We start from the raw sequence: 24,548 nt of genomic DNA on the forward strand, positions 1-24,548 counted from the left end.
ACTTATTGAGGCTTTATTATTTTTTAAAAGATTTTATTTATTTATTAGAGAGAGAGATAGCGAGAGAGAGCAAGAGCAGGAGTCAAGGGTAGAGGGAGAGGGAGAAGCGGACTCCTCGCTGAGCGGGGAGGACTTAGGGCTCTATCCCAGAACCCTGTGATCAGGACCTGAGCTGAATGAAGGCAGGTGCTTAACCAACTGAGCCACCCAGGCACCCCACTGAGGCTTTTAAGTATGTTTTCTTATCTAGTAGCCAGCCACCACCCTATTACTCTTTGTTTTCAAAGTTTTCCTGGCAGATTCTTTCTTTTGATTCTTTTTGATTTTTTCCCCATAAGTAAATTAGAATCACTTCATCTAGTTAAAAATAATTATTGGTGTTTCATAGGCATTTTATTTAAATTTATAAATTAATTTAGGGAGCACTGACATCTTTCTGATGTTAAATCTACTCATCGAAGAATATGATGTTTTTCTCCATGTGTTTAAGTGTTCTTTTGTTTTTAAAGTTTTATTCACATAGATCTTGTACAATTCTTATAAAAGTTTATTGATAGGTATTATATCATATTTATATAATCCTTGTATAATATTGAACTTTTGTATAATTTCATTTTATCTTCTAACTGGTAGTTAACTAGGTGCATGATAGCTGTATATATTTTTTCATTTTGATTATTGCTTGTTGCTGAATTCTCTTATTGTTTGTGTAGCTTTTCAGAGGATCCCACCTGTTTTTTGACCTGATGCATACATGAGAAATAAAATCCTGTTGTGTGAGGATACTGAGATTTTGGGTTTGTTGTTACTGGAGCATTTCCTAGCTATCCTGACAAATACAAGTGATAAAAAAAAAAAAGACACTCAACACACAAGTATTAGGGTAAAATTCTGTGGGGGCAGTGAAATTGAAGCAGTCAAGGAGAAAAGGGAACAATTAAATTTTTTGTTATAGAACTTACTCACGTATTTTTAAAATGGAAAAAGGTGGGAATTGAATTGCCATAGTGTTTATATTCTAGTGGATATTTGAAAGAGTAACATCGTTTTATTTAGAACTGTCAACATTCAGGGCTCCTGACTGGCTCAGTTAGTGGAGCATGCTACTCTTGATCTGGGGGTTGTAAATTCAGCCCCACATTGGGTGCAGAGATTACTAAAAAATAAAATCTTCAGAAGCACCTGGGTGGCTCAGTCCCTTAAGCAGCCAACTCTTGATTTGGGCTTAAGTCATGATCTGGGGTTTCTGGGATCCAGCCCAGTTCAGCAGGGAGTCTACTTGAAGAGGTCTTTTCCTCTCCCTGTGCCCCTCCCCGCCCAATAAATAAATCTTAAAAAAAAAGTCAACATTTACAGCTTGCCAGAAATCATGCCCTTTGCAACTACTTTAACCTACACTGAATTCTTACAGATGTGCCGGGTAAAGAGTCTTTAGAAACTGTACATACTAAGTGTCCCTCCGTATCAGTTATTCTCTGCTTGGTCAAGAAGGTAAACTGCCTGGGCTTTTTCTGCCAAGTACAGGCCCACAGGGTTGTCCTGCTTTCTCCAGGCCCTTCCAAAGAACCCATCCCAGCCTGCAACACAGGATTCCTCCACCTTTCTTCAAAGCAGACTCACTGACTCTCAGCTCAGGCAGGGAACTTGTGGGTCCTATTAATGTCACACAAACTGCTATAGCTGTTTTGGGAAAACTAAATCCGAGAACATTCCCTTAAAGAGCATGGACTCTGACGCCAGATGTTGGGGTTTGAATCCAGAGTGGGTTTCCTAATAGCGTGTTCTTGAAGGCTTATCAGCTTCTTTTTGTCTTAATTCCCTCATTTGCAAAATGATTACGGGTATTAACCTAATGAATGCAGAGTTTTGGAAACAGTGATTGGCAGAGTGAGCGGTGTCCGCGCTGGCAGCCTCTACTTGCTGCTCTGGCGTCGCTGAGGCGTGCTGTGTTGCGACCGCCCCTGCAATGTTCCAGGCCAGCCCCCGTGCCACTCGGTGGGATAGCACTTGGACTGCCCGCCACTACAGTAGCCCTGGCTGGGGGTGCTGAGCCTTGTCCTCAGTTGTCACCATCGAGCAGCACAGCCAGGACCGGGTCACACACCACCACCGCACCCTTGCGTCTTCATTTACAGAGGCTCCTGCAGTACGGTGGCTGTTTTAACAATACGAAATCGAAGACATATTTCTCATAAGAAATTAGTAAAACTCTATAATTATGTTCCAATGTGTTCCTTCCACATTGCATTAGTAGAAGGGCAAAAATAGCGTGAGGAAAAACAGTCCATATGAATGCCTATTCCGAAAGGTGGACACAGACGTCTACGTGGGCGCCGTTGGCCGCTCGGGTTACTCGCCCTCCAAGCCCCACACGGGGGGCTCTAGCGTACACAGACCAGCCCTGGGTCGCACGCCGCGCTGCGCCCGGCGGGCTCTCCATCCGGGCGCTTCTTAGACGCCGGCGGGAGCGCGCACGCCACCACCCTAGTCTGGACGGAGTCCTCCAGTCACGTGCCCAGCGCGCCCTCGCTGCGGCGCGCTCCAGGCGGAAGTGAGGTCGGCGGCTCGGTGGCTGCGCAGCGTCGGTGGGTAGCGCGGGCTGCGGAGAGGCGGGCCGGGCGGAGCGGAGCGACTGGAAGCGCGGGCCGGGGAGGCGGCGGCGGCTGCGACGGGGGACCTCGAGGCTCAGCCCCCGCATCGGAGCAGCCCTCCGCGGCGCTCGCCCCTCGCCGAGCCCCACCACCGAGCCCGCTCCGGGCCGGCGTGCGCTGGTCACCGAGGCCCAGCCCGCCGCCGCCGCCGCGGCGCGGTGAGTGCGGGCGGGCGCCCCCGGGCGGGGGTGGATGGGGGGGAACGCGGCGTCCTCTCGGGCCGGGGGCTGCCCGCGGGCCGAGGCGGCGGGCTCGGGCGGCGGCGCTACCCGGCCGGAAGTGCGGCGCTTTGTGCGGCCGGCCTGGGCGGCGCCAAGGTCGGGCCCGCGGCTCGGGGTCGCTTGGCGCCGGGGCGGGGGGACGGCCTGTCGGCCGCCGCGGACCGAACCCTGGCTGTGCTTTGTCCGGTGGGGCAGGCCGGGCAGCTGGGGGCCCGAGAGAGTCGGAGCTGGGCGCGGACCCGCGCTTGGGCAGGTGCGGTGTGGGCGGCCGGGGGTGGGGGGGGGTTGCTGCTGCCCAGGTGGCCGGTGAGAGGTGGAGTCAGTGCACAAGACTGTTCTCTGGGCCTTACTAAGGTCCGACTTAGATCAGGTCAGGAATACGTATGAAAAAATGGGGAAGCGGCAAGGTGTTTTCTGTAACTTAGATTTAGAATTCTTGTGGTTGTAATCATTTCGAATGGGTAAACTATTCATTTTGTCTACCCACAAAGTGAAAATTAGTCCATTTGCCTGGCAGAAGCTTAGTGTTCGCCCTCCAGCTTGAAAGGCTTTTAATGATTTCTTCAGAAAGGACGTTTCGTGGCCCAGTCTGTTAACTTTGGGAAAAAGAGGTGTACCTTTGCAACCTGTCCACAAACAGGGTATTTTTCTTTCATAATATATGTAAGTGTGCGTCTAATGGATTGTATGAGTTAATGTTTTATTCAAGTCATACATAAAAATATTTTGGAGTGTTTTTGGCATGCAGGAAAAAATTTTAAATGAAAAATGTAGTCTTGTTCCCACCCCTTAAATTCTCAAGTCATCTTTGTGTAATTTGAGATTTTCTCAAATACTACATGAAAAAGTTTAGATTAAAAGTTTTTGCTGTGGACAATAATAGGGACACATTTGCAACTTTGGTTAAGTAAAGTAGTGGACTATTTTTGCTTTGACAGCCAATTGGATAACTTAAGGCTCTTCTTCCTAATGCTGAAGCTAGTGTGTGCACATTGTGAAGATTTTTTTGTTTTTCTTATAAAGCTGGCTTGTTTTGGTCGGGGTGTTTGCATGTTATGTTTAGTTGTGTTTGTGAGTAGATGGAATCTGAGGCTTGGTAGAGGTCTCCGAAGGCCTTGAGTTGGAGACAGCTGGCTTTCTGTGCGTTCTGCTGGGTGTGCTTGTGTGGCAGTCGCTAGAAATGCTGAGCAGGTAGCAGCATCCTGTCTTCCTGGTTCCTGCCCTTGGAAATAGTGGAAAGATTGGGTTGTGTGTATGAGGCAAGTGCCTGCATCTCAGGAGGAAGCACCATTTGCTGCTGTTGCTGTTACTGCCCCCTGCCCTTTTATCAGGCCCTGATATATTTGTTAGGATATTTAATTATTCTGCTCTACTTCGGCTTTTCGACTCATTTTCATTCTAAGATTAGAATTGTAATGCCAAAATCATTTGAATTTTTGAACATCAGGAAAATTAGTATAATGCCACAGAGGTAGAGGATTAGAATTGGGAAAAAAAGTTCATTTTAAAATATTTTAACTTCTTATAGGTTCTGTAGTTTAAAAAAATTTTTTTTTTTTAAGTAGGCTCCACGGCCAGTCTGGAGCCCAACATGGGGCTTGAACCCACGACCCTGAGATCAAGACCTGAGCTGAAATCAAGAATTGAGGCTTAACACACTGAGCCACCCAGGCACCCCTATAGGTACAGGTTCTGTAGTTTAAAGGGAAATTTTTGTCTGCCAAACTTCTCACTTAAATAGCTTCTTTTCCAAGATAATTGAAACACTTTTAAAACAGTGGTACACCAGTGTAGTAGGGTAGTAGTTACTTTTCTCATGTCTGTGTTCCACTCTATATCTTTGTCTTCGAAGTCTCTCCAGTCCTGTGAGAAATACATGAATTTCTCCCAATAGATTGCAAACCGCAGTAGTGAAGGTAGAGTTTGAAGGAATTGAGAAGAACTTTGTCTTCTTATATGCTCTTCTTGATAGTATCAGACGTTGCTAAAAATTTCCAGTGTTGGTTGTGCTGAAGAGTATTATATCTTGTATATTGATGTCTCTGAGAGAAATAAAATTTAAGCCTCTTGAAATTAGTTTTGTTGATGTGAAATACTAATATAAAAGGCCTTCAGAGTTTTATAATTACCGTTGTACGTGAGAACTTTCTTTAGATCATCGTATCTTTTGAAACTAGGGAAAATAATATAGTGTTGGGTCTTAAATGTGTTTTATCTCTGATTATCTCTGGATTTTCAAATGCAGAAATTTTTGCTGTCATCTTTTTTAAAGGTAAATCTGAGATTTGTCTTTTCTGGTGCAGGTGTCAAACCGCCTGTAGGTATTCTGACAATTGAGTCATTCCAAATGGGGAGGAAAAAAGTGATACCCTCTGGGTCCAGTGTTGGAATTGGGGTCCTTGGTCCACAGTAAATCAGACTGGGAAATTGATGGTTTCTGGGTGGCCAGTGGCACTAGGATCCGAGGCAGAATGATGGTGTATTTTTTTCTTATTTTTTTGTTACGCAAACTTAAAAAGTATGAAAATACAGTATACAGCCATAACCCAATATCTCAGCGTAACAATTATTAGCATTTTACTGTAATTTTCTTTTTTTGTAAGAATACTTAGAGACCATGTCATTTTTTAAATCTTGTATGCTTTAGCATGTACTTTTTTTTTTTTTAAGATTTTATTTATTTATTTGACAGAGAGATGGCGAGAGAGGGAACACAGGCAGGGGGAGCGGGAGAGGGAGAAGCAGGCTTCCCGCAGAGCAGGGAGCCCGAGGCGGGGCTCAATCCCAGGACCCTGGGATCATGACCTGAGCCGAAGGCAGACGCTTAACCGACTGAGCCACCCAGGCGCCCCTTTAGCATGTACTTCTGAAAAATGGTGTCTTTACATAACCAAAATGCTATCACCACACCTAGCAAAATTAATGCCATTTGATATTTAGCCCATATTCACTTGTGTCCCCAAATCCTTAAAATATCTTTCTACAGTTTTTTCAATCTAAACCGAAATCCAAACAAAACTACCTAATTTTTTTTTTTTTTTAAGATTTTATTTATTTATTTGACAGAGAGAGACACAGTGAGAGAGGGAACACAAGCAAGGGGGGTGGGAGAGGGAGAAGCAGGCCTCCCACTGAGCAGGGAGCCTGATACGGGGCTCGATCCCAGGACCCCAGGATCATGATCCGAGCCGAAGGCAGACGCTCAACAACCGAGCCACCCAGGCACCCCTACCTAATGGTTTTTATGTCTAAATCTATTTTATTTTATTTTTTTAATTTTTATTTTATTTTATTTTATTTATTTGACAGAGAGAAACACAGCAAGAGAGGGAACACAAGCAGGGGGAGTGGGAGAGGGAGAAGCAGGCTTCCCACCAAGCAGGGAGCCCGATGTGGGACTTGATCCCAGGACCCTGGGACCATGACCTGAGCCGAAGGCAGACGCTTAACGACTGAGCCACCCAGGTGCCCCGTCTAAATCTATTTTAATCTAGAACTGCCCTCCCCGCCTCCCCAGCCCCCTATCCCCACCAGTTTTCAGACCATTGACTTACTAAAGAAACTGGGTTATTCGTCTAAGATGCCCCATCTTTTGGGTTTGTCTGATTGCTTCATGGTGTTGTTCATTCTATTCCTCCAACTTCTTTTTCTGTAAACTAGAAGTTGGATGTATAGGATTCATTAGATTCAGATTGTAATGTTTTTGTAGTAGTACACCTTAGGTGATGCAGAGGAATTCTATCATATGAGCATGCACATAATGTTAAATAGTTTGATTTCTGGTAATGTTAATTAAGATTGGCCAGTGGGTTCAGCTTTCATAGTCACTAATCAATAAACAGATGCGTTTCAACTATTCTGAGTTATATTTGAAATAAATATCTCATCTTCATTTTTTTTTTTTTTTTAAGGAAGCTCTACACCCAGTATGGGGCTTGAACTCAACTACCCTGAGATAAAAGAGTTACATGCTCTGACTGAGCCAGACAGGCGCCCCTCAACTTCATATTTATTGCTGTGAAAAGTTATATTTTCTATCACATAATTCTTCAAAAACATTCAGAAGATATATGTTAACTACCTGTGTGCCTAGCACTGGTGAGATACAGGAAGACAGAGCTGAACAAAGTATTTTCCCTGTCCTTGAGGGTCAGAATCTTGGGGGGAATCTCATTATTTGAACAAGTAACCAAAGAAGCTTTTTTTTTTTTTTTTTGGCATTAATTCACAGACTTTGCCTTTATATTAGTCAGGCCCTTTTATTGGATAGAGGGAACTGCAACATTTTCTTTCATCAATCTTGTTATATTTCTTCCTAATATTTTTTAAATTCATTAAGATTTTTCAGTCTCTTTAGGAAACATTATCCTCTGGGGAGGTAAAAATGCTTTTAGGAAATATAACTTCTGGGTAGTTTGGAACTTATGGTATTGAGAATTTAAATACAATTCTATACACTTTTTAGTGACAAGCATATAGTAGAATTGTATTATTGGTTTACACTGAGATCCTTAGGTGAGCCTTGTGGTGTTCAGTGCTTCATTTGAGTTGTTTACAGTTTTTGGCTGTTACGAATAATAAACATTCGTGTACAGATTTTTGTGTGGATGTATGTTTTCATTTCTCTTAGGTATTTACCAAGGAGTAGAATTACCAGGTTATCTGGTAACTCTTGTGTTAATCTGCTATGCTATTCATGAGCTTCAGTGCCTACCAGATGACATCTGCTCAGCCCCACATTTAAGGGTCTCCACATGATGGTTCTAAGAAACTAACCTGTGTTTCCATAATTATCTTTGTTGTTTCCCTACAAGCCCAATTGCCCAATATTCCAAAAGTGCATTTTACATTTTCTCACTTCAGTGGCTTTTTACTTGTTCAGAGCTTATTGGAAATACTACCTCTGTAATCAAGTTTTTCCTGACCATTCCTCCCCTCATCTATTGAATTTTTGCTCTCTCCACTTAACCCTCAGAACACTTTATTCCTTAATGGTACTTAATGTGTCTGTTAATACTCTTTGCCCTGTATCACCATTAGTCATGTCTTTGTCTTATAGTCCTGAGTTCTCCAATACAATAGCCATCACCTATGTGTGACTGTTTAAGTTAAACTAAAATGCAGTTCTTTAGTTGTGCTAGCCACACTTCACGTGTTCACTAGCCAGCCATTAGTGGCTACTTTACATGGACAGTTACCATACATTTTCATCTTCACAGAAGGTTCTGTTGGACAGCACTTTCCTAGATTGTAAACTCAGAAGCTTGTGACTTGCTCTTTTTGTTTTCTCTGTGGCCTTTGCATAGTGTTTTCCTTATCTTGAATTCAATTGAGAAAGTAAAATTAGGTTCTGGCACGGAATAGAGAAACAAGAGTTTTGGGAATTATATACTTTCTCAACAGATCATAATTAAAGCACAGAGAGAGATGGAATTTATGAGCGCTACCACAATTCTTCTGTTGGAGATCCACCAAGAATGGGTTAAAAGTGCAGGATAATAGGGGTTGGCAATTGCTAGTTTTTATTCTTTTTTTTTTTTTTTTTTTTAAGTAGGCTCCATGCTGGGTGTGGAGCCTAATGCAGTGCTTGAACTCCCGACCCTGAGATCAAGAGTCAGACGCTTAACCAGCTGAGCCACCCAGGTGCCCCCCCAGCTTGTTTACTTTCTTTCTTTTCTTTTTTTTTTTTTTTAAGATTTTATTTATTTGAGAAAGAGCACAGCAGGGATGAGAGGGAGAAGCAGGCTCCCCGCTGAGCAGGGAGCCCGACGTGGGGCTCTATCCCAGGACCCCACTGGGATCATGACTGGAGCCCAAGGTAGATGCTTAATGGACTGAGCCACCCAGGCGCCCCCCCAGTTTGTTTATTCTTAAACTATGTGGTAAGATACATAATCGATTGATTCTCCTGCTTACTTTTTGTGTCTTCCTATCCTTGTTTTCTCTCATCTGTCTCATAGACTTGTGCTGTCCATGTGGTAGTTCCTAAGCACATAGGACTATTTAAATCTAAGTTGAGGCTCATTTGGTGGAGCGTGACTCTTGATTTAAGGGTCATGAGTTCAAGCCCCTTGTTGGGTGTAGAGATTACTTTAATTAATTAATTAAAAAATTTAAGTTGAGGTCAGATAAAATTTAAAAATCAGATCTTGCACTAGCCACAGTTTTGAGTGCTCAGTACTTTTTTTTTTAAAGATTTTGTTTATTTATTTGACAGAGAGAGAGACAGCGAGAGAGGGAACACAAGCAGGGGGAGTGGGAGAGGGAGAAGCAGGCTTCCTGTGGAGCAAGGAGCCCGATGTGGGGCTTGATCCCAGGACTCTGGGATCGTGACCTGAGCCGAAGGCAGACGCTTAACGACTGAGCCACCCAGGCTCCTGGGTGCTCAGTACTTTTAGCTAATGGCTGCCATATTGGAAGGCACAGATAGAGAGCATCTTCATTGTTGCAGAGAGTACTGCACTGATCTAGACTAATCTCTTAGCTGTAATTGTGGATGGCATAGTAGGTTTGGCTTAGAAGTTTTTTTAAAAAAAAAAGTCAGACAATTATTTAGGTAAGAACGTCCCAATCACTGATGTTCCCAGTTTATTCCTGATTTAGACTAGAACTTGTTACAAAGGCTAGGGATGTGACCGGGTATGTTTTTGTGTGTACTGAACTGCTTGATTGTGAATATTTTAAATGAGTCAGGTAAGCTGAGACTTGGAAGTGGTTAATTTTTGCAATATGTTTTTGTAATGGAATTTGATACCTACAGTGTTTGAAGGTGCATGTGTTTTTAGAAAGTCAGCCGGTCAGGCGCCTGGTGGCTCAGTTAGTTGGGCGTCTGCCTTTGGCTCAGGTCATGATCCCAGGGTCCTGGGATTGAGTCCTGCTTTGGGCTCCCTGCTCTGCCAGGAGCCTGCTTCTCTGTCTGCCTGTCTCTCATGAATAAATAAAATCTTTTTTTTTTTTTCTTAAAGAAAGTCAGCAGGTACTTGGACCTGTTTTGTGCCAGACAGTATTATTGGCACTGGAGATACTGCACTAAATAGGACCAAGTCCTTGTTCCCTGTCTGCCCCAGGCTACTTTCTAGTTGGGGATGTAGTAGGGGAGGCAGACACTAAGTATGTATGTGTACATTTTATTTATTTTTAATTTTTAATTTTATTTATTTTTAAGTAGGTTCCACATTGTGCACGAAGCCCAACGTGGAGCTCGAAATCATGACTGTGAGATCAAGACCTGAGCCATCCAGCCACCCCTCTTTATTTTTATTTTTAAGTAGACTTTTTTAGAGCAGTTTTAGGTTCATAGCAAAATTGAGCAGAAGGTACAGAGTTCCCATATTACCTGTTGCCTGCTATCCCCCTCCCCTGTACCATTTTTATTTTTAAATTTAAGATCCCCTTAATCCTTACTACCACATAAATCAGTGAGTGACTTACTAGGTGAGGAATACAGAGTAGTCTTAATTAAACTCAAACTTTCAGAATACTTTGGGTGATAGAATTCAGAGGAGCTTGCTGGAGATACTGATGAAAATTATATTTTACTTTTCGGGAAGAGGTAAAATCATGGTTGTGGTTGTGCAAGCTCTTGAACTTTTCAGGAAAAAAAAGATTATGAAAAAACATTGGATGGGTTAATAGAGTTGCTGGGCTACAGCTGATTTGTCTTTTAAAGAAAATATATACATATTTAACAAAAGCTACTTAAGAAATAGAGAAAAGTGTAAAAACAACACTAAACCTACTCCATCTAGAGATCATCTTTGTTCGTATTTTTATATTCTCCCAGACCTTTTCTGTTTGTGCTGGAAGTGCACATGCCTGTACTACATGTAGGTGCAGATTTGGGATCATACTGCACAATGCAGCATTGTTCTTTTCCTTTCATCACATAACTTTATATCAGTCATGTTTTTAAACACTTTAAAAAGTAGCTGTGTAGGGCGCCTGGGTGGCTCAGTTGGTTAAGCGACTGCCTTCGGCTCAGGTCATGATCCTGGAGTCCTGGGATCGAGTCCCGCATCGGGCTCCCTGCTCGGCGGGGGGTCTGCTTCTCCTTCTGATCCTCTTCCCTCTTGTGCTCTCTGTCTCTCATTCTCTCTCTCTCAAATAAATAAATAAAATCTTTAAAAAAAAAAAGTAGCTGTATAGTATTTCATATTCTCGATAGACCTGGTTTCCTTAACTATTTTTGTTATAAGGACATTTAGATTATAAGAACACTTTTTCACTGTTTTAAGCAGGAATGTAGAGAACACTTTCCCGTAGCTTCTGATGGACTGAAGAAGTTGTAAAGGAAAGATTACAGTGTTTAGGTGGGCTTTCATCAGGACTTCCGGCCTTCCTTTTCTGTGTTGGTTGGCAGCAGCATGAAATGCCTTGTTTTTAGTAAACTAGAGAAGGGACTCTTGCTGCCTGTTCTTTTGCGAGTGATATTGGAAAAAAAACGGAGAATAAAAGTGCTTGGCTAAACCACTTTTTTTTCCTTTTTAGTTCTTGAAATCATGAATCCTGTTTATAGCCCTGGTTCTTCTGGGGTTCCCTATGCAAATGCCAAAGGAATTGGTTATCCAGGTAAGCACGTAAAACTTTGTTTCATTATTGAACTTTGAACACTTGGTAAATTTCCTTGTTGCTCAGAATGCTTTCAATTGACAAACCTAGCTCAAAGTGATTTACACAAGAAAACGTTTTGGGCATGGAACTGAAAAATCAAGAGCTAGGACTGGCTTTGGTCAAAGCTTGATTTGGTGGCTCCAACAGTTGGACTAGGATCTAGTTTCTACCGCCTGGGCTCAGCTTCACTTCCTCAGGATTGGCTCAGTGTTGGTCACAGGTTACATATCTCCCCGTTGTGATCTCTTTGTGGTGTTCAGCAACCCCCCACCCCAAGCAGTACCCTGACTAGGAGCCTCTTTATCTCTGCTCTACAGGAAACCCCCCTGGGGCTTCTTGTTCTCTAATCAGACCAGTCCTGGGGTGTGTTCTGATTGCACTCAGCTACCATCCCAGGGCCAGGGAGGGAATTCTACTAATTAATTTATGCCTGAGCCACTTTCCCTCGTTACTGGAGTCAGCTAGTCGAACATGGGCTGTGAGGGAGGCAATAAAGCAAAATTTGGGGGAATAGCTGGTTGGTTGAAAATAGCAGATGGACATCCTAATTGGTGACATCCAATAAGGAGTAATTATTTGTAATGTTACAGTTTTATTGTGGGTTTTGATAATATGGTGGAACAGATCATCTTAAAATCTTGTTGCTAAAAAAGTCTCTAGAAAATTGAACAAAACATCTTGAGAAATGTGTAACTGAACTGGCAGGGGTAGTAAGCAAAATATCTGTGCTAAATATGAAAGTGACCTAAAAACCAGTGCGTTTGGCCATTGAACTGATGATGTGCCTGTCTTGGGGGCATTTGCTTTTTGTGGGTTTTAATAACCCACATGGGGAGAGAAAGTGAGGCCTTAGGCCCTTGTGAGTCTGGGGCTTGGAGGTGGGACCCCTCATCAATCTGGTTCCTCCAGAGGGTGGTACTCCCAGGGAAAAGGTAGATTAAAAAAATCCTTTCACTGGTTCCACGAGGGAATTTTGTCTCTGCATGGGCTCTAGGAAGGGGAAATCTTTGCTAAGACTTTGTAACCAGTCAGGGATGTTGGAGGCTCTACTTTGTATTACTTACTTTGGGGGTGGGGGGGGCTCATAATTGAAAAACTAACATAAAAAGTAGTCTGCAGCCTACATTACCCCCAGCACTTGACAGCAGCAAAAGCAGAACTGCTGTGGAGGCACATGTCCTCATTCCAGGTTGTGTGGGTTTTCCCACAAAATTCTGCCTGTTAACAATGCAAAATTATTATGAAACGTGACTTCTTCATCACCTAAGAGTTACCAGTCATGATAGATTGCACGAGTAGAACATCAAATAGATACCGCATCACACAAGTTTAGAATAATTGAAGATCTAAAAGAGTCAGAATATAAGAGGGGAACAAGATACTGGGGTGGGGGGAGAACCAACTGGAACTTAAATGAAAAAGCAGTGGCATTTGAACAAAATTCAGGTTAAATTGCAGGTAAAACACTGCTAAATGGGAGAACTAGGATGCAGAATAAAGAAAGAGGGGGCAATAGGAGACCAGTTAAGAAATCGAGATGTCAGAATCAGATTTGGGGAGAATTAAGAGCTCCAGAAGGACTGAATAGAGAGACAAGAAGAGGAGTGACAGAATTTTCCAGAATTGATAAAAGGTAATTTAGTAATAAGACCTGTTGTCTTTAAATTATCAAGACTAGTTTAAACAGAATGCCAAGTAGCTTCCTGAGAATCCTGAGTGGATCTAGAGCAAGGGATAAAGGCAAAACCCGATGGCATTAGTTTTACCTGATAGACTTTTTAATAAAACAATGCCTGTCATATTCCAGTTCTATGCAAGGTGTCTAAATTTTGTTCCAGTTCTTTGGTTGGTCAAAAACAGGGTTTGACAAAGTTTATGTAAAGGTCCAGGTGTAGTACATATTTCAGGCTTTGTGGGCCATAGCGTCTCTGTTGTAACTCCTCAGCTCTGCCTTTCCAGAGCTAAAGCAGCTGTAGACAATACTGAGTGTGTGTGTTTCAGTAACACTGAAAACAGACTCAGTAGGCTGATTTTTTTTCCCCCCAGCAATAGGAGTGACTTTTCAAATACTTTTTTTCTGCTCCCTTCTTCTCTCTTGGGACTCCATTTATAAGTATATTAGACCATTTTACTCTGTGTCACATCTGTTGCATCCTTTTCCATATTTTACAGTTTCTTCTGTGAGTTTTAATGTGGATATTTTGTACCTGTCTGCTTCCATTTCATTAACTCTGCTAATTTTTCTCTAATTTACTATAAAACCCATTCATTGAATCTTTTAATGTACTTCATTTTTTTTTTTCTCGAACAGCATACTACTCACAGTTATTCTAAAGACTTTGTTGGTTGACTGCAGCCTGTGAGTCACCTGTGGGTTTGTTTCTATGGTCAGTTTGTCTTTTTCTTTTGTTATTCAACTATGCAGTTTTGTCTCTTGGCATGCCTAATGTTTTTTCATTGAATGTAATACACAGTATATTAAAAATTGTAGGTGGTCCAGTTGCTGTCTTCCCTGTGAGGCAGATAGCATGCTGATTAGCTTTTTTTTTTTTTTTTTTTTTAAGATTTTATTTATTTGACAGAGAGAGACACAGTGAGAGAGGGAACACAAGCAAGGGGAGAGGGAGAGGGAGAGGGAGAAGCAAGCTTCCTGTGGAGCAGGGAGCCCAGTGCGGGGCTTGATCCCAGGACCTGGGACCATGACCTGAGCCAAAGGCAGACACTTAACAACTGAGCCACCCAGGCGCCCCTGATTAGCTTTTTTTTTAAACAGCTTTATTGAGGTATGATTGACAAGTACAAATTATATGTATTTAGGTTGTACAAGTTTTTTTTTTTTTTTTTAAGGTTTATGTGATGATTTAATATATGTATACACTGTGAAATGATTACCATAATTGAGTATCTTCAAATACTGTCACATTTGGGGGTTAGAATTTCAGCACATAAATTTTGGAGGAGACACAAATACTCAGTTCATATCGTGGCCACACTCCAATTTGTCCATATACTCTAATTTCTCTTTTGTTAACACAAAAGGTAATGGACACGGAGATGAAATTAGGGAAGAAGGCATTTTGGGGGAACATTTGTGAAAGATCTAATGAAGAGGATGCAGAATCAGGTAGGGGGAGCCTCAGGACTGTGCTACACTTTGCTGAATTCTTAACCAGCTCATGGGGGAGCTGTGAGGGAAGGATTGGAGGTTAGAGGAGGCCCTCATTAGGCAAAAGTGGCCTTTGGAGGCGCTGCTGCCAGAGGCTGTCTGCCCATGTACTATTCGTGGCTGAACAGGGGCTTCTTCCCTGGAATAGAGATTCAGGTGGTGATGTTCGGTTTGCTTTGTCAACTCAGTATATTCTAGAATCATTCCATCTCAGTTTACAAAGGTTTGCCTCTTGTTCTTTTTTACATTTTGCACAGTACTGCTGTGTAACCTGCATCTTGTGGGGTTTCCATAGTTTATTCAACCAATTTTTGGATAGATGTGTTGTTTGAAGTATTTCAGTATTCCAGTAATATTGCAGCTTATGTTGATTGTGGAAATTATCTTCAGAGTGGGTTCTTTGAGATGGGATTGCTGGGTGAGAGTGTAAATGCATACTTTTTTTTTTTTTTTTAAGATTTTATTTATTTATTTGAGACAGAGAGAATGAGAGACAGAGAGCATGAGAGGGAGGAGGGTCAGAGGGAGAAGCAGACTCCCTGCCGAGCAGGGAGCCCGATGCGGGACTCGATCCCAGGACTCCAGGATCATGACCTGAGCCGAAGGCAGTCGCTTAACCAACTGAGCCACCCAGGCGCCCAATGCATACGTTATTTTTAAGATGCTTCTGATTTCCCCTCCATAGGATTTTTACTGTTTTGTATTCCTACCAGAAGTCTGTGAGGCAATGGTTTCCCCATAGTCTTGCCAACAAAGTGTGTTTTCAGCTTTTGGAGTTTTGCCAGTCTGATGTTAGAAATGGGATCAGTGTAGTAGTTGGCAGTTCTGTCCATGTCCTTCTACTGATTTTTTTTTTCTATTGGTGGTTTTTTTTTTTTTTTTTTAGTTTTAAGAGTTATATTATTAAGTTTTTGTATTTTTGTATGTATTAAGTTTTTGTCTATATAATTTGCAAGTATTTTTTCTTTTCTTTTTTTTTACTTATGGTATTTTCTGTTTTGAAGTTTTTTATTTTCATGAAGTGATTAATCTCATAAAAGTGGTTAGGATTTGGGATCACATAGTCTCTTATAAGAGGGGCTTCTGGGCAGTGTAGTTTCTAGCTTTCCAGAGTTTCTGTCCTAGAAGGGAGCTAGACCAGATGTTGAAGGAAACAGTCCACAGTACTTGCTGTGAGGGGCATTTTTAGGAAGACAGTGCTGTGGCCAGAAAGATTGACAGGGATAGGAAGGAATAGTGCTTCTCAACCTTGTTGATTGGAGCCCTGCAAGTTAGAATTTTCTTGAAAAATGAAGAAACAGAAGATGCTACAACCAGTTAAAATAGTGTTTGTGGGGCTCCAGGGAGATAGTCCTTTCAAGGGTTTCTATGTGGGGGTTTTATATGGCCAGGGTGGAAGTGTATGTGTGGGATTTGGTGGTGTGTGAGTGGTGTGTGAGGGTGGTGTACTTCTGTGCGCAGGCATAGAAGCAGGGATGTCCTGTTGCTGGTGGTTAATTAATGCTGTTTTAAATACTTGTTATGTGGCTTTTCTTTTTCATTTTAGAGCATGTTAACTCACTGTTAGAAGGCTAGGATAGGAAGGGCCAAGCAAACATAATAGTAGTGTTTCAGGAGCTCTTAGACACAAGACAAGTACAGAAGCAGACAGTGCCCCGGAGGATTTATTGGTAGAATTTATGGAGAGATGAGGACGTTTGGATTTTGAGGGAATTGTTGCAGAAGCCTAGGTCAGTAGTATTTTAAACTTTTTTTTTTTTTTTTAAGATTTTATTTATTTATTTGACAGAGAGACACAGCGAGAGGGGGAATACAAGCAGGGGAAGTGGGAGAGGGAGAAGCAGGCTTCCCGCTGAGCAGGGAGCCCGATGTGGGGCTCGATCCCAGGACCCTGGGACCATGACTTGAGCCGAAGGCAGACGCTTAACATCTGAGCCACCCAGACACCCCTTAAACTTTGTTTTTAACAATGAAACCTTAGAAAGGATTTGTAAGTGGTTCCTTAGTACTAAGATGAGTTAGAGCATTTCCCAGGGTGAATTTCGGGCAGGCTCCAGAGCCTGCTTGGCCTCCTGCTGCTCATAGTTGAGGCCTCTAAGGAAATGCTCAGGGTTCATAGAACACAGATTGAAAACCACCTTCCTGGTCTTTTAAAAATAGCCATTTTAGGTCTCTTTCAAGTGGAATCTGTCCTTGATGTTCACAGTGAGAGAATCTGGTAAGCATTTGATCCCCTCACAGTTCTCTAAGTAATTGGACAAAAAGGAAAATAATAATATAGGAAGGAAACTCAAAATAGCTTCTGCTGAGGTAGGGGAGGTTCAGTCTTGAGAAAGAAGAAGGCGACTCCGAAGCAGAGGATTTGTATATGACGTGAAAACTGGGCACTTGCAAGTAGGGATTCCTTGGGAGCAGTGGGACTGAACACTTCTGTCCCTGCCCTTGGAGGAGCCCATGGAACCTACAGGACAGCTGGAGCAGGAGGTGCAGCAGAGCAAGGTCATCCAAGCTGTGCTGGAGACTGCAGGGATTCCTGTAAGGCACCTTATCCAAAACCTTTACAAATGACATCCAGACCCACAAAGATGACCTTTAGAATTCTACTCTGAACTCTACTCCGTTTTCTCCTTTATGTTATCCTACTACCCTTACGTTTTTTTCACTTCGGTTACTCTCAACCACCACAGTACCTGAGATATCCCTAGTGTCTTCAACAGTGTCTTTTGAAGTCTGCCTTTCCATTTCAACTTTATTTATAGGTGAGGGGAAAGAGGGAAAGAGAAGTTAACAGGTTTTCACAACTAGTTTGTGACAGTAGTAAAGACTAGGGAATGTGGGTCATCTTTGTTGGCTCTGTGCCCTGAATATAAGGAAGTAGATTCTAATGCTCTAGCTGTCACATGAGTGCAGCATTTTGAACTGTGAACCAGACAGGTCAGGGGAAGGCCTGGGCATGGGCCTTACAGGGGTCCCTAGGCTCCGAGGAGGCCAGGAGCAGGTAACTGAGGCCCCTTTGCTGGTGGATGGCTGGTAGCCAGGATTTTGACTGTAACACTGTCTTAGTTGATGTTTTTGTTGTATTCACATGAATTAGTAGTGGTTATGGTTTAGTGTTATTAAGGATTCCTCATTTATATTAATAAAGATTAGATTGCTTGCAAGAGGGTTGTGAGATTGGATTTTTCCCATTTCCGTGTGTCAGTGGTGCCAGTTAATGGCCCCTTCACCACACAATTTCTTAGCATTCTTACTACTGTTGCTAAGTAATAAATTATGTGATGAAAATCTACAATAAAACTGCCAGAAGTATTAGGAGTTTCCTGACTTCAGCTTAGGTTTGTTTTTTTGTTTTATTTTTTGGCGTTCTCAGTTTTCTGGCGTATTTTTTCAATTGTAAGAAGTCGTAAGCATTTACTTACAGGTTTAAAAGACTTGATTATGTTCGTGATCCTTTCCAAATTTTTTTTAAATTTAAATTCAAGTTATCATACGGTATATTATTAGTTTCAGGGTAGAGTTTAGTGATTCATTGGTTGCATATAACACCCAGTGCTCATTACATCAAGTGCCCTCCTTAATGCCCATCACCCCCCCCACCTACTTGCCCCCCAGCAACCCTCAGTTTGTTCCTTGTAGTTAAGAGTCTCTTATGGTTTGTCTCTCTCTGTTTTTATTTTATTTTATTTTCTCTTTCTTTCCCCTTACGTTCATCTGTTTCTTAAATTCCATATGTGAATGAAATCATATGGTATTTGTCTTTCTCTGGTTGACTTACTTCGCTTAGCATAATACCGATGTTCCATGCACATTGTTGGAAATGGTAAGATTTCATTCTTTCTTATGACTCAGTAATATTCCCTTGTATATATATATATACCACATCTTCTTTATCTATTCATCTGTAAATGGATATCTGTGACCCATCCCAATTCTGAGGAAAGGAGACAACTAGTGACAAACTGCTTATCATATGTAATACTGTTGGGCTCCTTAAGTCAGTCTGTGGAGCTTGATGAAGAAGGTAAGAATGACTGGGTCTGTGGGAGCCATGGTTGTAACATTATGTTACTCCTTCAGGTGGTGATATCCCATTGTTCTTTTTCTCCAGCTGGTTTCCCCATGGGCTATGCAGCCGCAGCTCCTGCCTACTCCCCCAACATGTACCCTGGAGCGAATCCTACCTTCCAAACAGGTATGCAGTGTATATGTGCTGGCTGGCAGAAGTGCTTTGTCTGCGTGGCTGGGGGAGAATGTAAGTGGGTAGGTTTTGAGAAGTGTGGTTATAGAATTGGGATTTGGGTTTGAATTGATTTCTTGGTTCATAAGTTCAGCCTTGTTGATGAGTGTGATAAAAACTTTATTCTTACTGCATGTAAAACTTCAGACGCTGCATTTCTGATGTTCTTCCACAACATAGATCTTTATTCTAATCATACGTTGTTACAGGTGACTAGTGCCAGGACACGTATTTATGAAATAGTGTTGATTACTAGAAATTAAAGATCATTTTGCCTAGTTAATAGGTGGAATTTCCATGTTGCTAACGTTTTTAGAGATGACTGATTTCTCTCCAGTGTTTTAGCACTCTGGTTATAGTTCTGTTATTTTTTCTTTCAAGTGTGGGTGATAATGTTACATTAGTTTCAGGTGTACAGGATAGTGATTCTACAGATGTACTTTATGCTATTCGTACCACAAGTGTAGCTACCATCTGTCACCAGACAACCCTATTACAGTACCACTGACTATATTCCCTATGCTGTCCCTTTTATGGTTTTAAAACAAAGTCTTATTTCATATGCATGAGAATATTTTTAGATTTTAGAAATCAGTGATACAGTTGAAAGTTAACTTGGTTTGGGTCTGAACTTTGTAAAGAGAGTGGGACTTTCCTCTGTGAGTTTGTACTTTGGTGTGGGCTTGTTCCAGGCTTTACTCACTGACACTGGACTTTGTGATTCTCCTGCAGCAGTGGTGGCCCACACTGACCTCAAGTCTTGGCCTCATGGATCTGCTGGGGTGCTTCACTTTTTTCACCTTGAAACCCCTAGCCTCACACAGTTAACTTTGACAGAAAAGGAGATAGGAGTAGTGTCCTTTCCCTGAATTCTCCGTATTTTGCTAATCATAAAATTCTTCCTTCTGTGACCCTTCTGTCTCTTTCTCCTTTTCTATGCCTACTCTGACTGCATTTGTTCAGCTTGTAGCTCACACCCAGACAAGGACCTTGGCTTGCTTATCCTGCTCCCAAGCCTTTTCACCTCTGGTTCATGTTCCCTCCCTGCTTACACCAGAGTAGTGTTCTCAGATGAAGGTTTCCTGTGACTGTAAAGGCGAGACTCTCAACTTTAAAAATCTAGTTCTTTGCCACATTGGCCGGTTCTTTCCAAAATATTTTTGTTTTATGTTTTTGCCAGCTTTTACTTTCTTTCTTTCTCTCCCACCTGGCCTAGAGTACCTGCTACAAATGCCTATCTTTTGGGATCAGTTATGGAAATCCCTTCCCTGGGATCAGCAATATTACGTTACTTACTGGATTTTTTTTTTTTATTTAATTTTATTTTATTATGTTTAGTGTTTGATGTAGTGTTCCATGATTCATTGTTTTCGTATAACACCTAGTGCTCCATGCAATACGTGCCCTCCTTAATACCCATCACTGGGCTAACCCATCCCCCACCCCGTCCCCTGTGAAACCCTCAGTTTGTTTCTCAGAGTCCATAGTCTCTCATGGTTCGTCCCCCCCTCCGATTTCCCCACCTTCATTTTTCCCTTCCTTCTCCTAATGTCCTCATGCTATGCCTTATATTCCACAAATAAGTAAAACGATATGTAGTTGACTTTCTCTGCTTGACTTATTTCACTTAGCATAATCTTCTCCAGTCTCATCCATGTTGATGTAAAAGTTGGGTATTCATCCTTTCTGATGGCTGAGTAATATTCCATTGTATATATGGACCATGTCTTTATCCATTCGTCTGTTGAAGGGCATCTCGGCTCTTTCCACAGTTTGGCTATTGTGGACATTGCTGCTAACATTGGGGTGCATATGGCCCTTCTTTTCACTATACCTTACTGGATTCTTCAACAGCTAAATGGCACCACCCATCTCTTTTTGTAAAACTTCTCAGGTTAACTTTTTAAAAGTAGTTCTCTTGAGGTGTAGATGACATACAGTACATTGTACATATTTAAAGTGTATAGTTAGATAATTTTTGATATAATGTGTATAAACCTCACATATGTATCACCTTCACAGTTGGGAGTAAACATAGCTCTCATCACTAAAAGTTTTCTCCTGCCCCTTTGTAATCTCCACCAGGATATCCAGGAAATCACTGATCTGTTTTCTCTCACTGTAGATTGCTTTATTTTCTAAAATTTTGTATAAATGAATCCTATGGAATGTACTCTTCTTTTTCAGACTGCTTTCATTCAACATAATTAACATCCATGTCATAGTGTTTATCAGTAATTGGTTCCTTTTTATTGTGGGGTTCCATTGTTTGGAAATACCACAATTTGCTTACCCATTTGCCAGTTGATGAACGAATGGATTATTTGCAGTTTGGGGCTGTTAAAGATGAAACTGCTGTGAATAGCTCTGTACAAGTCTGTGTGGATATATGCTTCATTTCTCTTGAATAAATACAAAGGAGGGGAGTGGCTGGTTCTCAAAGCACGTGTATATTTAACTTTGTAAAAAATTGCCAAACTGTCTTCCAAAGTGGTTGTACCATTTTATGTTCCCATCCACAGTGTATGAGAGTTCCAGTTCCTTTACCTCCATGTCAACACTTGGTATGGTCATTCTGTTTAATTTTAGCCATTCTAGGGGGTGTGTAGTAATGTCTCATTTCAGTTTTAATTTGAACTTAACCTAATGACTAATAATGTTGAGCATCTTTTCATGTGCTTATTTGCCATCTGTAACGGCTTTGGTTAAGTGTGTACATCTTTATTGTATGTCAGTTTTTGAGTTTGTTTTCTTATTGTTCAGTTTGAGACTTGTTTTACAGATGATTTGCAGCTATTTTCTCCCAGTCTGTGGCTTTTTTCATTTTCTTAACAGTGTCTTTAGAAGAGCAAGAGTTTTTGTGTGTGTGTGTGTGTGTGTGTGTGTGTTTTAAGATTTTATTTATTTGACAGAAACAGCGAGAGAGGGAACACAAGCAGGGGGAGTGGGAGAGGGAGAAGCAGGCTTCCCGTGGAGCAGGCAGCCCGATGTGGGGCTCAATCCCAGGACCCTGGGATCATGACCTGAGCTGAAGGCAGACGCTTAACGACTGAGCCACCCAGGTGCCCCGAAGAGCAAGAGTTTTTATTTATTTATTTATTTTTTAAGATTATTTGTAAGTAATCTCTACACCCAGCATAGGGCTTGAACTTCCAATTCCAAGATCAAGAGTCGTTTGCTCCACCAACTGAGCCAGCCAGGCGCCCTAAGAGCAAGAGTTTTTAAATTTAATGATTTTCAGATTATCGTTTTGTTCATTTATGGGTCATGTGTTTGGTGTTATTTCTAAGAAATATTTGCCTAACCCAAATCACAAAGATGTTCTCCTGTTTTCTTCTAGTTTATAGTTTTGGCTTTTACATTTAAGTCTGTTGCCCATTTTGGTTTAGTTTTTGTATTTGATGGGAGGAATAAATTGAAGTTCATTTTTCTGCTTAAGAATTAGTTGTTAGCAGATCACCATAAAATGGCACATTGTAGAATTTTCCATGGTAGCTCACCTATATTCATTTTCTTCTTGGAGTACAACAAGTTAATGTAAAATTGTAGTAAAAGCGGGGTGCCTGGCTGGCGCTGTCAGTTAAGTGTCCAACTCTTGGTTTTGGCTCAGGTTGTGATCTCAGGGTTGTGGGATCAAGCCCTGCATCAGGCTCTGCGCTCAACACAGGGTTTGCTTGGGATTCTGTTCTGTCCTGCTTCCCTGTCCCCCACACATGCTCATGTGTTCTCTCTCTCTCTCAAGTAAATAAATCTTAAAAAAAAAAAATACCAAAAGCTTCCAATTCTTTTATATTCTTTTACAAAAAGAGCCTCAGGCTTGTTTGAGGCTGGCAAAGCTGTTATCCTTGCCCAGAGTGTACAATGCTCCCCCAAGAGGAAGCTTGGTGTTTTTAGGTCTGGTTAGCTTCCTCCTTTGGGGGTGCCTCAGGCCAACCTGTAGAACCAGTGTCATCCATCTTCTCTTTGGGAGATGAGTCATTTCTTGCTACTTTTCTAAGACTGCTCTCAAGTTGCTGTTGTAACCAAGAAGCTGGACCAGGCAGGTGTTGAGTAATGGGATTATTGGGGATGGTGGCTGCCAAGAGGGCCTGCTTTGTACAAAGGGGCATCCACTGATAGATGGCAGAGAGTTGTCAACTGCCTGACTGCTGGCCCAGTATTGTCAGACCCTCTGATTTTTAGGGAAAGCTGGTAATAAAGATGTATGTGAAATTTGTAAACGACAGAAGAAGCTGAGAATAAAAAATAAGCTGGGAAGAGGCTGGGGATAAAGATGTATATGAAATTTGCAAATGAGAAAATAAAAGCACTTTGAAGGTTCCACCAACGTCCCCCAGTGATTTTAGCCACCTGATTTGAGTCTGGGCCACAGCTGTGCTCCCATCTTTTTCTGGGATCTGCTCATTGTTTCATATTGTGAATTTTAAAATTTTCCTTTTCAGTGGGCTTTTTTATCTTACCTGATGAGCAAGCCAGAGTTGTCACTATAAAAAGGTTAAGCAAAAAGAAGTTTTTCTCCCATTTCTGCTGCTTTCTCAATCTGCCTGCTGGTTCTCTCAGCACCAGATTTGTGGACAAAGCTGATGTGTAGTACAGATGGTGTGTTCGTGGAGATTGGCTTTTAAAGCACTTGGGCAATCCTAATACTGCTTATTTCTTAGCTCTTCTAAGTGTGACACAGTGAGGGTTTAGAGAACCTTGTGATGAGATATCATGTCTTTTGCTGAAAGATTCCATTATTCTGATGGAAGTGTCATTTATTTCATCCTCATGAACAAGTGTAGTAGGCTGAGTACCTGTGCAACATGAGTGGGCTGTCTTTTTTTGGAATCAGAGAAATATATTGGAAAGAGTTTGGGGTGTGGAGTTTGCTAGATGGGGCTCAAATCATAGCTGTGTCACTCCTGGGAAAGTTATTTTATTTCATTTTTGGCATTTGTATAATGAATTAACATATTCCTGCAGCTGTGTTATTTGAGGATTCTGGCAGGCAGCATGCACACAATCAGGCTCTCATGGCCCTGAGGCTGCACATTCAGGCTTCTCTTCTCCCATTTACAGTCGTGAGTATCTATAATAATATTTGCAATGATCATCTGAAGTCCTCAAGAAAACATTCAGTTCTTTGTAGTAAACTCTATTTAAGAAATGATTTAAACACTACATTAACGTGCATTTGGGGGGGTATTTATCTTTTTTCTTTCCAAGTTTTAAAATTCCAGTTAACATACAGTGTAATACCAGTTTTGGGTGTAGAATTTAGTGATTCATCACCTACATATAACACCCGGTGCTTCAACACAAGTGCCCTCCTTAATACCCGTGAACTATTTAACCTCTCCCCCCTACCCACCAGCATACATTTTAAAGGGAGAGAAATGTTAAAGAGTGATGAAATAGCTTCCTTGGTTGTTGCCATGCAGGGCTGGATGGAGAATAAATTGGGGAATATTTGAATTATGTCCATGAAGTAAGACCCCAGGTTTGTTTAAAAAAATAAACTTCACTTATGGCAGTCACATAGGAGAGAAAAGCCTTAGAATGTTACCAGGTTGTGGGGTCATGGGATCTGTTTTCTCTCGTTTAAATTAAAGGTTTACATGCACTTAGTTTAAAGGTAACCTCCCTCCTTCCTATCCCTGTTACTGTGACCCTGTGAGCAT

The 24,548-nt window shown here is 41.7% G+C and overlaps 1 protein-coding gene across 3 annotated transcripts in view; it reads left to right on the forward strand.

Annotated features, from left to right (window-relative positions):
* Positions 1 to 2,542: 2,542 nt before the first annotated feature.
* FAM168B (family with sequence similarity 168 member B) overlaps positions 2,543 to 24,548 on the forward strand; it is a 45,609-nt gene continuing 23,603 nt past the window's right edge. Inside the window, exons 1-3 of one of the 3 annotated variants that reach the window (XM_035008308.1) lie at positions 2,543 to 2,585; positions 11,360 to 11,440; positions 18,757 to 18,840. In XM_035008308.1, coding sequence (XP_034864199.1) covers positions 11,371 to 11,440; positions 18,757 to 18,840 — 154 coding nt within the window. In that variant the 5' untranslated portion in view covers positions 2,543 to 2,585; positions 11,360 to 11,370. The other 2 variants (XM_035008307.1, XM_035008309.1) reach the window with 2 other exon arrangements.

Source organism: Mirounga leonina, unplaced genomic scaffold, assembly GCF_011800145.1.
Source record: "Mirounga leonina isolate KUSES-001 unplaced genomic scaffold, KU_Mleo_1.0 Mir_151, whole genome shotgun sequence".
Classification (NCBI taxonomy): Eukaryota; Metazoa; Chordata; class Mammalia; order Carnivora; family Phocidae; genus Mirounga; species Mirounga leonina.